The 12,488-nt window shown below is 37.7% G+C and overlaps 1 protein-coding gene across 1 annotated transcript; it reads left to right on the top strand.

The window, feature by feature from the left end:
- The first annotated feature begins 1,494 nt into the window (after positions 1–1,494).
- NKS1 (ubiquitin-associated protein (DUF1068)) lies at positions 1,495–11,591 on the top strand. The gene is made up of 3 exons (XM_010277986.3): positions 1,495–1,900; positions 9,893–9,916; positions 11,119–11,591. Exons 1-3 carry the CDS (start codon positions 1,699–1,701, stop codon positions 11,418–11,420), a joined length of 528 nt encoding a protein of 175 aa, XP_010276288.1. The 5' UTR covers positions 1,495–1,698; the 3' UTR covers positions 11,421–11,591.
- The last annotated feature ends 897 nt before the right edge of the window (positions 11,592–12,488 follow it).

The following is a 12,488-nucleotide window of genomic DNA, read 5'->3' as shown; positions in this document are numbered from 1 at the left end:
GGCCAGATGGTTGCTTACAATTTTGAGTCATCAATTGTAGTTATAATCATCAATTACACAAGTGACTTAACACATTCAAATTTCTTTAAAACCAAACAGACCACATGGTTGTATATGATTCTCATAGGTGCACATGTAGACCATCTGGTATGGGGAATTCCAGATAGTGTACTACAGACTTGAAAACCATCTGAGATTAAAAAGACTGGATAATTGCTTACAATTTTGGAACATCATTTATAGTTGCAAACATTTATCCCTTAGATGATTTAGTTGTAATTATACCATCAAATGCACCTAGAACCCAATAAACCATAAGGTTTGTGTGATTCTCAAAACCTTAGATGATCTAGCCTCCACTATACTGGATAGTCTATTACATAGGTGATAAAATAATATTTGCAATTCTGAGTCATCAATTATAGTTGCAATCATCTTCCCCAATTGTTTGAGATGAGCAACATACGTCTTCACAAGACGAACTCACGAGGCAAAACATATTTTACCATTTTAGCAGTCTCCATGGCTACAACAACACACAAAGTTGTGAGATAGTCATGAACTCTTAGGTTTTTTACTCTCTAGGAAGTGTAGAGGGAATTTTGTGAGAGATTTTACTTAAATAATTGACAAAAACTAACTTTAGACTCAAGCCAACCACAATTCTAGATATTTGTGGTCGACTACACAAATCCTTTCTCCCCACTGTAAAGAGATCGATCCATGTTTTTTGCAAAGATGGAAGCCTCCAACTTTATTTCAATATACAAGAAAAAAACAAAAAAAAAAAAGATAAAGAAATAAAGGAATGCCCTAACAAATTGAGAAGAGAGAAATACAAGGAAAGAGAGATAGACACGTAATAATGAAAGAAAGAAAATAAAATTTGGCCTAATGCTTTGATGGGTGGAGATCGGATCTGCTCCTCACATAGGGCGCCTCACAGGCATATCCCACCATGCATTAGGAACATCTCCCATACTTGTGTTTATTCACGGAAAATATTCTAAATGCATGGTGAGATGTGCGCCCTGTCCGAGGAGCAGAACCCAATTCTGATGGGTGAGATTTTAATAAGGGGCAATATAGAAAAAATTAATAAGATTTTTGTACGGTTCACTGTTTTTGCAATTTTTTTTAAAACGTCTCTGATTTTGTCAATAATCGTAACTTCGTTAATTTTTATGAAAAGAAAGCCCTTTTAAGAAGTTATGTGACGGAGGGAAATATTTTGTCGCAAAAGTGAAAAGTTCAGGAGTTTTATCGCCTTTGTATGGCGATAATTGTCACCGACCCAATAGCACAGGGGGGGTTTGTAATTTAACCAGAAAAAAGCCAACTAGTCCTTAATTGGGATTTCAAACTAGAACCTTAAATAAAAAAACCAGATATATTTTTGTGTTCTTTAGAAAATTTAATCCATATCATCTACCGTATCCATGTTGCAGATCTTGACCTCAGAAATAAACAACATTGATTTCAACAATCAACACAGTTGCTTGTTTTGTCGCTCACATAGACATGCCGACATGGGCTGATAGGCTTTGCAGAAAATTACCGCGGTTTACATTTACAAGCAAGTAAAATTTGTAAAAGTTCTACTTTTAACCAGAGTGGGAAAGTGTGTTAGAGCTCATAAAAGGTGGTTTACATTAGTTATCAGATCTGAAGAAGGGAGGGACTGTGACTGAGAGAGAGATGTCGGGCGGTCCTCGTCGGTCGGGGCCATGTTTGAGGTTCTGTTTGGTGGTGTTTGCAGTAGCTTCGGCTCTTTTTGTATCTGGGCCTGCTTTGTATTGGAAGTTTAAGAAGGGTCTTCATTTGGGCAAAAATGGACCTTCTTGCAGTCCTTGCACCTGTGATTGTCCTCCTCCGCTTTCTCTCATCAAAATAGCTCCTGGTAAGCTTTCTTTTTGCTTTAGATTTGGTTTGTTGGCTCTGTTGTTTTTTTAACTTTTTTTTTTTTTGGTTCTGGGTCTTTGTTTATCATTCATTTTGTGAGGTTATGTGATGATTGGTTGAAATCGAAGGGGCGCCCAATTCAGTTTTTGTTTTCTAGTTTTGTTGATTTTGGTATTGGATCTCTGGTTTTGCTGCATTTTTCATGAAAGAAATCCAGTTTAGAAATGGCTATATTAGCGGCAGAGTAAGATTTGGAATCATTTTCAGGGGTTTACTTGGTTACTATTTATTCTTTTTTTTTTTCTGTTTGTTTTGCTTTATCTTTCTGTACGAACATGTTGAATTGGAGAGATACTGTAAATAATCAAGTTTAAATTTTCCAATTTCCACTTGCTTGTCTTTAATCTCTATATCCTTCATCCTTCATGTACATTTTCAACGTTTTCGTGTTCATTTGACAGTGAAATACAATTGAACTAAGTATTTGCATTTCTATAACATAGAGCTATCTGAAGTATCTCTAGATCTGATGTCATTGGGGGCCATGGTTTTTGTTGCCACTTAAATGATCCGATCTTCAAGTTAGGCTTTAAAGATATGGGAAGTTGTAATAGTAACGAATCTTTTAGGTTTTAATGAGTAGGACTGGATGGACCTTTACCAGAGTAATTCTTAGAAGGTTTTGTTCTGCTACATGTCAGAGGTTTAATGAATGCTAGTTCCTATAGTTGGTACAGCGAGGTAAGTGAATGTAATTGCTTTAGACAAGGGCCTTCCACTCCATGGGAAACCCAAAGAAAGGGCAGTCTAAAATATTCTCTACCGAAACTTTACAGTACAGGATCTAGTCAGTTATGTCCTAAAATGCCACTCAGATGAGATTAGTTCCACTTATTGGCTGTTATAGACCAGTATGTTTTCTGTCTATTTGTTTTCTCATGGTCAATAACAATGGACATTGTTAGTGATGCATGCCATCATGACCATCATCATTGTCAAATCCTTAACCAAGCTATTTGGGTTGGAAACACTAGTTGTATTCTGCAATTCCACATTGCCCAAGGTCAAGAATTCTCAAGGTAATAATGCCTTTGCTCAAAAAAAAAAAAAGCCTTAGCATGCGTTCAAAACAGAACCAGGATTGATAAAGAAGGGTTTGGCTAAAATTTTCAGCAGCCTGCCAACCTAATGCAATGTGTTCCTTCTTCTAGGCTTTTGGGACCTCAAAATGTAGAACTAAAGTGTGATAGTGAATGAGGTATTGTTGGCAAGTATGATAACCAAATGTCTCCACATGCTTACTTCACCTGCTTGATCAGATGACATGATGCTTTTTGACCATAGTATGAGCACTTCTAAAATATATAGAAATGTATCTTAACAAAACATGATACAGATAATTTTTCTAATATTCTATTTGGCATGATATAATTATTAAGAAGTGATAACTGAACTTGAAAAATTAAAAATAAAAGCATGGAATGAGCATATTAAATGGATGCCATTAGTCCTTATCCATTTCCTTGAGAGAAATGTAGGGGGAATCCCAATTCTTGCATCCATATCTTCATTGCCACTTCCAAGCATTTTAGCATCTTAGGTTAGTAATACAAATTAGAAAAAAAATGTTGATAATCACATGAACTAATATGACATCCCAAAGAAGCCCTCATATAGGTTCTCTTGTATCGTTGCTGATTGGTGTTAATAATAGTAGGGACATATGATTTTCACAATGTGCTCTCTTTGCCAATGGATAAATTTGTGCACATGTGTCCTCTCCTGTTATTCCTTTTTCCAGTCCACTGTCCACCTCTCCTCCCTAGACCAGATAGTGACTTCTGCAATTTGATGGATGCTTTAGAAGAAGTCAAGTTGATCCTACTGCAGCCGCTTGGGGGCATTATCCTCAGATCAGATGGGGACCTTTGGGTTTACAGTGGTCCTACTTCAGTTTCAAATGCTGCTGAAGATGAGATGCGTGCCCTCCTGGAGGGGCTTAGGATTGCTAAACTTCAATTTAGATCTCTAGTAGTGGCAGGACATTCAGGATTGCTATAAGTTGGGTCAAGAATCTGGGTATAGGCCCTTGGAATCTCTCTCACATTCTCCTAGAGATCTCATCTCTTATTAACTGTGGTTTCAGATGGATTCCAAGGGAGCTAAATCAGGTTGCTGATGGCTTAGCTAAATCTGGGTTGGGGAGGGACTCTCTGTATAGTGCAAATACAATGTCTATCTTTTAGCTTGGGCTTGTGTGTGTGTGGTGTGTGTTTCCATGGCCCTTTTTTGTACATCTTCTCATGTACATCCTTCCCCCCTGTTTTGATTATTGAAAACAACCTAACTTTTAAAAAAAAGAAAAAACAAAAAATCTGGACCCTTTAGAGGTAGCTGAAAGTACACTTCATCATCCTTGTATCACTATGCATGCCTTGTGAACAAGGATGTGGAGCTCGCCTGGACTAGGTTGTACTGAGGAAATCAGAAAAAGAACAGCGGAATAGTCTATCACATTTTTCAGATAATAGTAGGTGCCATCTTTTGAACATTTGTGGACAATGTTGTCAAAGTATTGACTAGTCAGTTGAGGGCTAGACCAGTTGTGTCACTAACTAGTTGGTTGATACTCTCATGATGTGGTTGCCTAAGATGACTAAGCATCAACTAGGTTGAGTGACTAGTAACTGATTATTGCATGGTTATAGTTTATGTTAATTTATTTATGAGATTGCATCAATATCTTGAATTTATCAAGTTATCACATTGACTCAGAGGCCAAAACAACTGGTCATTGCCTCACTGCATTGATAAAACTGTTTGCTGCACCACTGTAACTGAGTATTGACATTGTGATGGCTCTGACATGGTGCAGAAGTTGAGATCTTTTGCCATCTCATATCTAGGAGTCATCAACGAGATTGAGATTTTGATGGTTGAAGTAATGGGAGACTTCAACGGGTGTTGTGTCTTGAAAAGAAGTTATTAGATGCTATCTTGGTTCTAACTTTCACATGAACTTCACTTTAGTGACAGAGCAGATTAATGAATGTGCCAAGGGAGAGGGGTACAACATATCAACCAAATGGGGGATCTACTGAAGAGTAATTTTGGAAACCCTAAATGAGAGAGTTGGCTATCTCATTCTTTTCCTTTTCTTCCTTTCATATTCTTGGAAACCCCTCTCAATACCCTGGGTAGTTGGGATCATCATTGGGTAATGACATTTGCATTTTATTCTCTTTCTCCATGCGTCCATCCTCTCCATCTTGATGAAGCATGGTCATGTCCATATAGTCAAGTAGTAGGCAGACACATAGGGTGCTTCAAGAAACCATTTCCACAAGAAAATGTAATGTAAATTGTTGAAAAAGAAAAGGAAAAAAAAAGAACAAGAAAAAAGAAATACTCAAAAAAAATGTTGAAAAAAGAAATAACATCAAATGAGATGAAAGTGTTGTAACAGGAGGTCATGTTGTTCTCCGAGTTTGTGAAGGCTATTAAAGCATGAATGGAAGTAACAAATTTCTTGTGAAAGAGGATGGTCTACTTCATCAGTTGAGGGTCTTGCAATCTCTTGAAAAAGCTTCATGCTTTGAGGTGGAAGGGGATTCTGAAGTGATTGCTGGCTAGTTAAGAGAAAGTCAGAACTGATAGTGGATGCTAGTATGCTACATCTTATTATTCTCAAGGCTATTATTTTTGGCACCCCTAAACAAACATCTTTTTCAATTTGATTCCAAGATCATCTCAATCCTGTGCTGGTAGACCTATTAAAGAATTGGACATCTTATTTTACTGAGATCCAACTCTTCCATTGGATAGCCATGGATTTTGATTGATTTCTTTTTCTGTATGGGAGCTTGATTGGTGTTAGGTTTAGGATGGACCTTAGATAACTCTTGTACTTGGGTTTGGGTCTTTATTTTTTGAGGACATCCTGTTTTCTCTATCATTCCAACAAAAAGAAAAAAAAGCCTTGTAAAACCCCTCTTTTTTCCTTCATTGCAAGTGATGTTGCTTAGGCTCCGTTTGGTTTGTGGGATGGGGATGAGAAAAGGGAATATTCCAAAAATATTCCTTTTTCTCTCATTTGTTTTGAGGGAAATAGAGGGATGGGATGAGAAAAATGTGGGATGTCAGATCCCAAAATCGTGGATTTGGGGTTGCACCAAAACCGTGCGACCCCGGTGGAAAAATTTGAGAAACCACTGTTACCATCGACGACGAACAGAGGAGGGAGAGAACCAGTGCCTTCCCCGTTACCATCGGCAATATGCTACCTTCCCTTCCCCGTTTGAACCTAGAAGCAGAGCAGCGGCGGTGACACCCCCTCTCAGCCACTCCCTTCCTCCCTCTCTCCTCTATTCTTCTCTTTCTTCTTCTTTCGTCTTTTGTTTTTCACCAAAAAAAAGCACTGTTCATCATCTTCTCAACAACGAACACAGGAAATACCAGTGGCGGTGACTAGGACCATTTGCCCTCTAGTACCTCTCCGTTCATCGTCTTCGCTTTTTGCCAGCGAACTACTGTCTCCGGCGGCACTGTTTGCTTTCCAATGATGACCAGCGGCATTGTTCATCGTATTCGCTTTCCGCTGGTGAACTACTGTTCGTCTTCCTCTTGGTGAAACAGAGCACTCCACAACAGCTATACTCCATCATTCCTACCGTCTCTGGCAACCGTTTCACTGGTTTTGACTAGTTTCTCCGATCATCCATTGTTTCTGATTCACTCATTTTCCCTCTCTCTCTCTCTCTCTGATCGCCAATGTAGTCATGGAGCTCTCTTCTTCACCTTACATGAATCTAGCGAAGAAGTAGCTCGTCACAGTGCTTTTACCATTATTTTCCCATATATAAAACCGAACAATGGAAGTGTAAATTTGTACACTTTCCCATCCCATCCCATCTTTTCCCATCCCACCCAAATCTTCCCACAAACCAAACGGAGCCTTAAGGAACTTAATAGCTTGAGTCTTGGATTTTCTTCATCTTCGCTATTTTGATCATGAGTTCATGACACTGACAAAAAGTGTAGGAAAGTAGGAGATTTGTTGAATGCGACTAAAGAACGGGAAAATCTCATATTGGGTGACCATGACTGATAAGTTGAGTAGGCCACTAAGATGACCAGAAACAATAAAATATGGGCATGAAGAAGGGAGGGAGATGTTTGAAAACTTAATCTCATCAGCAACCACACATGCAATGTGGTGATAGAATATATTGTTGTCTTAGCAGTTAGCATCAATATCATCTCAGAATGAGGCCTTGTAAATGTGGTTACCATGTTACCATCCCTATTCTAGTATGACATTAATGTGGCAGATGTTTATAATTGACACACACATGTTAGCAAACCATTTGATTAAATGTGAAACCAAAATTACTTCCTTGAGAAGAATATAATCTAAACATTTTAAAATTCATTGCGTTCCAAGGTTGGAGATAATCATGTATTGGAGAAACTGATAATAGGGCCTCAAAATGGTTTTAGGTTGCTGGATGAATGTTTTATAGGACCACTAACACCAGTCTGTGTGGTTAGCCCAATGAAAGCTTTTGAATACAAGCAAACATCTGATGCACTTGAGGTAGACATAATAAATAATTTATCATGATTTTTGGTTAAGATAAGAAGAGTGTAAGTCCACTAGACATGAAGGAACCTATAATTTATTACAATTTTTCTTTTTTGAAGATAAGAAGAGTGTAACCCCACCAGACATGGAGGCACCTACAACCTATGACAGCTGTTCCAAGTATGGAATCAAGTCCCAGCTTCAGTGATTTCTTGCCAGATGAAAAAAAGATTGTGGAGAAAGTGTTGACTTCAGGATCATGGAAACCCTATATCCAGTATATTAATTTATCAAGGTTGTCATTTTTTTTTGACTTTATTAGGGTTATCCTACCTCCCAAAAAAATGTAGTTTCTCTTCCAAATTGCAAGTCTCTTTGTAAATCTCTCAATCACTGGATACCAGAAATTATCTATATTAGAATTTCCTCCCATTGGTAGTCCCAAATATTGTAATGGCCAATCCCCTACTTAACACCCCAACAGGCCAGCTAGCCGAATCATCTCTTCACTCCCTAAATTTACTCCTGCCACACAGTTCTTGCCCCAATTTATCTTAAGGTTGGAGATCCTTTCAAATTTATGAACTATCCTTTTTAGGTTCACAAGTTCTGTTTTCCCTTCACAAAACAGGATAATATCATTTGCAAATTGTAGGTGTGTAACCACCATTTCATCCCTTCAATTATGAGATGGGAGATCTCTAAAAAGCAATGTTTTAAAATGTGGAGGCATGACGCGAGGCATTCTACTACCTAGAGGCGTGAGACGTATTTCAGAACGCAAGAGGTATAAGCCTCCCGAACACAAGGAGGCATAAGCCTCCTTAAGAGGGGGGGGGGGGGGGTTAGGAGGAGGAAGGGGAGGAGGATGAAGAGGAAGGGGGGATCTCATTTTTTCTTTAATTTTAATAAAAATCTTTTATATTAAGAAGAATAAAGATGCATAACATTAGTTGAAAGGGGGGTTCTTGTCGAAGCGAAGGGGCAGGGGGCAAACCACTTTCTTTCCCCTTATCTTTTCTTCTCTTCTCTTCTCTTCCCTTTCCTTTTCTTTCCTTTTCTCTTGTTTTCTTCTCTTTCTTTTTCTTTCCCTTCCCTTTCTTTTCTTTTCCTTTCCTTTCCCTATTTTTCTTTTTTCTTTCTTTTTATATAAGATGCGCATGAGGTGTATGCCTCTACCACACTTGATGAAAAAAGTGCATGAGGCGTATGCCTCTTGTACCTGAGGCGTATGCCTCAAAGGTGTCAGTGCCTCTAGCATACGCCTCAGGGCGTTTTGGGAGTGCCTCGCCTAGAGGTGCGCCTCCAGGCGTACGCCTCCCACGCCATTTAAAACACTGCTAAAAAGGGAATTGCCCAAAGAATAGGCAAAACCAATGAATTCATAGTTAGTCAACTTGGTTTCATCAATTAGAAAATTGATGGACTCCTAGGAATTGCTACTAGCTAGTTCCCATGAATGACATGGAAAACCACCATGCATATGCAGACTGCACATTTATCTGCAACTGAATCACAAGCTGGAATGAGTCTTGACATGATAGCCATACTATCCCATTTAAGGCTGAATTTGGCACTGCTTAACAACTGCATTTTTTTTTGCCTTTTTAGTTGAAATTAAGTTTGTGTGTGTATGTGTAGGAAGCTGAAATTAAGTGACTAACAAGTGAATTAAGAGAAAAAAGCTTACTAAAATCATTTGGCCGCATTGCATTAGCTTAGGCCTTTGGATAATTTTTGATGGTTTTCTCAGATCAAGGAGAGACATTTTGGTGTTAACTGGAAAAGGACATTCATTTAATAGGGAACCTTAGGATTCATTCAAAAATGAAGATGCTTCCCTTAATCATCTCATAAAAATTTACAATTCCTAAAATAACCTCCTATATTTCGTTAACATTTTAATTATCACAAGAGCAGCCCTTTGATTTTTAAAAATCCAATTGATTATCAACTTCTTTTTTAATCCTGACCCCATATCCAATTAACCGCCTCCTCTGGCTAACTGGCCATAATCTCTGGGTTTTAGCTTTAGTCAAATGTTGCCTAAATCACATTAAACCAAGGGTCTTCATAATATTCTCCAAATTGATGTTAATTTCATTCTTGATAGGAAAAGTCATGGCACTTAGCTATGATATTTTTTATGCCTTCATTTTTTGTCCACAGAAATTATTCAACATTAATGGGCACATTGCCATCCTAACTTGTTTCTATGAGTTGCTCTTATGTTCATTGAAATGGCCATGGAGCATATTATCTACTTACTTTATGAGCTTCTTCATGCCTTTGTTTTGTTGCCTATGATGTAAATTTATTCAGTTCAATTTCATTGCAAACCCTGGTCATTGTTATTTAAACTCAGAAACTAACATTTTCCATTTTTTGTCTTTTATCCCTTTGCAGGACTCGTCAATCTTTCCGTCACAGGTTAGAGGCTATCTATATACTGTTTTTGTACTGCATCATCTTTTATTAATCTTCAATCTGTAGGAATGAAGTTGAGCTACTTATTTTCTTTCTTTATCTTTAATTTTATTCTCTATTGCCTTATCTCTTAGTTTAGCTGTTAGGCAAATAATTAATATGAAATTCCATAATATTTATAATATATATGGTTATATATATTACTCTTAAATTTATTCATTTTCCCCTTAGGTTATAAGTGGTTCTCACCTAGGCATCAACTCATCTTGCCAGGACAAAATCCATAGGTGTTTTCATATCTGCCTTAATTACACTGCCTTGTGCTAAGACCTGTTAACTTGATACTAGAAAAGAAAAAAGAAGGTTCTATTTTCCATGTCTAATATAAATCAATAAAAAATGAACCTCCATATCATGGAGATCACTTAATTCATTTTTGTTGACCTTATTTTATGGGGTATTTTGGTGTGTTTATTAACAAGTAATATTTTGAAGGGGCTAGAAGAGCTTGGGGTAGACCAAAAAGGACATGGGTGGAAGTAGTAAGAAATGATTTAAGCACTAATAATTTAACAGCAGATATGGCTTTAAATAGAATGGATTAACGAAACAGGATTCATGTAGCCGACCCCATATAGTTGGGATAAGGCATCAGATGATGATGATGTTTATTAACAATGTAGTTAAAGCATTGCCCAGGCATCTTAGGCTCTATTGTCTAGGTGATCAACCAAGGTGGCATTCATTACAACTAAGTAATTATTTTCCTTGTCATATATATGATACAATTGTGTGCCCATTTTGGGTCACTGCTTGGTTATTTAGAGCTAAAAAATTAGGGTGCTCAATTTCTGTGTTACCTTGAACTAGGGAGGTTAAAAAAAAATCTTCTTATTTTGAGTCTGAGGGAAGTCACTTTGCACAAGAAAACGCTGAAGGTTGTTTATATCCAGTCTACCCTTCCCAGAACCTTAGATGGAAGTGATCAACATTGTATGATTAGTTTTTGCATAGGCATGTTGCAAGGCATAATGCCTAGCTGGTGCTTAGTTACTTTGGTGGGGGCATATGCTTGGAGCCTGTATCTTTTGATAGTGCTTAGTAACTTGCCTTTCCAAATCATATTTTTGCCTAGTTATGAGTTTCATTACCACTAATGCAATGATATATTGACACTTCTACATATGTAATGGTATTTCACACAGATTGTGGGAAAAATGATCCAGATCTCAACAAGGAGATGGGGAAGCAGTTCATTGACCTTTTGACAGAGGAGTTGAAGCTTCAAGAAGCAGTTGCAGAAGAACACACACATCACATGAATATCACCCTTGTGGAAGCTAGAAAATTGGGATCTCAGTACCAGAGGGAGGCTGAGAAATGCAATGCTGCAACGGAGATATGTGAAGGGGCCAGAGAGCGAGCTGAGGCATTATTGCTCAAGGAGAAGAAGATAACCTCCTTGTGGGAGCGGCGGGCCCGTCAATTGGGTTGGGAAGGGGAATAGATACGGTTCATATTTACTTTGTTTAATATACAATTTGTTATTTACCTTTCTATTTATTTATCCCTTGAAGTACCAAAACCATGTTATCTAAGTAAACCGGCAGGCAAGCAGATCTGCTTGAGATGTAATATCAGTATAGCACGAATAGGCTCATGTTCTGAAAATTTTGCATCCTGGATATCACTCAAGGTTTTTAAAACTGAACCGGACAGGAAACCGTTCAGGGGTCTGGTTCCTGGGTTGAACGGTCCGATTGTTTAAACCATATGGATGGCCTGTTCTGACAAAAAAAAAACATAAAAAATAATAAAAAAAGTAAAAAATGGCCAAAAACCGTTGTTCAGGTTGATAGTTTCATAATTCGACCACCTGGGTCATTGGTTTGTTGACTAAATCAATGGTTTTTGACCAAAAAGCGGTTCTGGGCTGAAATAGAATTGCTCAGGTGACTGGTTTCCAGTTTTTTTGGTCAGGTCTAGTTTTGAAAACATTACTATCACTTATGATTATTACCATTGCCTCTCCTTGCACCATTCATGAGTAACTATGACAAGAGAGTATTTTTTTTCTTGGTTCATAAAATAGATATGGTTGTGTTCTAGAACCACACCAAATTGTAGCTTTTTAAACCATGTAAAGCGTTTTTCACATGGTTGTGGTTGTGTTCTTCTGAACCACAAAATAACATAACCACTGTTCTGTTCATGGTTCAATTTCTATTCTAAACATGTAGTCAGCTTTTTTGTGTGACTCATGTACAAAAGTGTTTCATCTATTACCCTTAAATTTTGATCATATAGTAATTTTTATTAAAAAAATGTCTATTAGGATGTGATTCATAGATTATTATGGATAATTAACCAATGGAAAATTGCAAATTGATGAGAGAAGCAATAGGTTGAACTGTCCAAAAACATAATGGATTCAAACACGGAAGAAGTAACCTGGACCTGGAGAATGGGATTGTTTCAGCCTTGTTCTCAGGCCCAATTGAAGTAGGTAATTCTCTCTGGGCTGAGATCTCTGCGGTCTTAGATAGTGCCCAAAGGGCAAAGGAAATGAACATTA

The sequence above is a fragment of the Nelumbo nucifera genome, chromosome 4 (assembly GCF_055504915.1).
Source record: "Nelumbo nucifera cultivar China Antique chromosome 4, China Antique-T2T, whole genome shotgun sequence".
Taxonomy (NCBI): domain Eukaryota; kingdom Viridiplantae; phylum Streptophyta; class Magnoliopsida; order Proteales; family Nelumbonaceae; genus Nelumbo; species Nelumbo nucifera.
The sequence above is the reverse complement of the archived record's forward strand: the minus strand, read 5'-3'. Positions and strand labels throughout refer to the sequence as shown.

Excerpts from the sequence above, each read along its gene's own strand:
- NKS1 (XM_010277986.3), top strand. The coding sequence starts at position 1,699 with ATGTCGGGCGGTCCTCGTCGGTCGGGGCCATGTTTGAGGTTCTGTTTG. Across the intron at positions 1,901-9,892 it reads TCTCATCAAAATAGCTCCTG|GACTCGTCAATCTTTCCGTC; the intron begins GTAAGCTTTCTT and ends ATCCCTTTGCAG. Across the intron at positions 9,917-11,118 it reads CGTCAATCTTTCCGTCACAG|ATTGTGGGAAAAATGATCCA; the intron begins GTTAGAGGCTAT and ends TATTTCACACAG.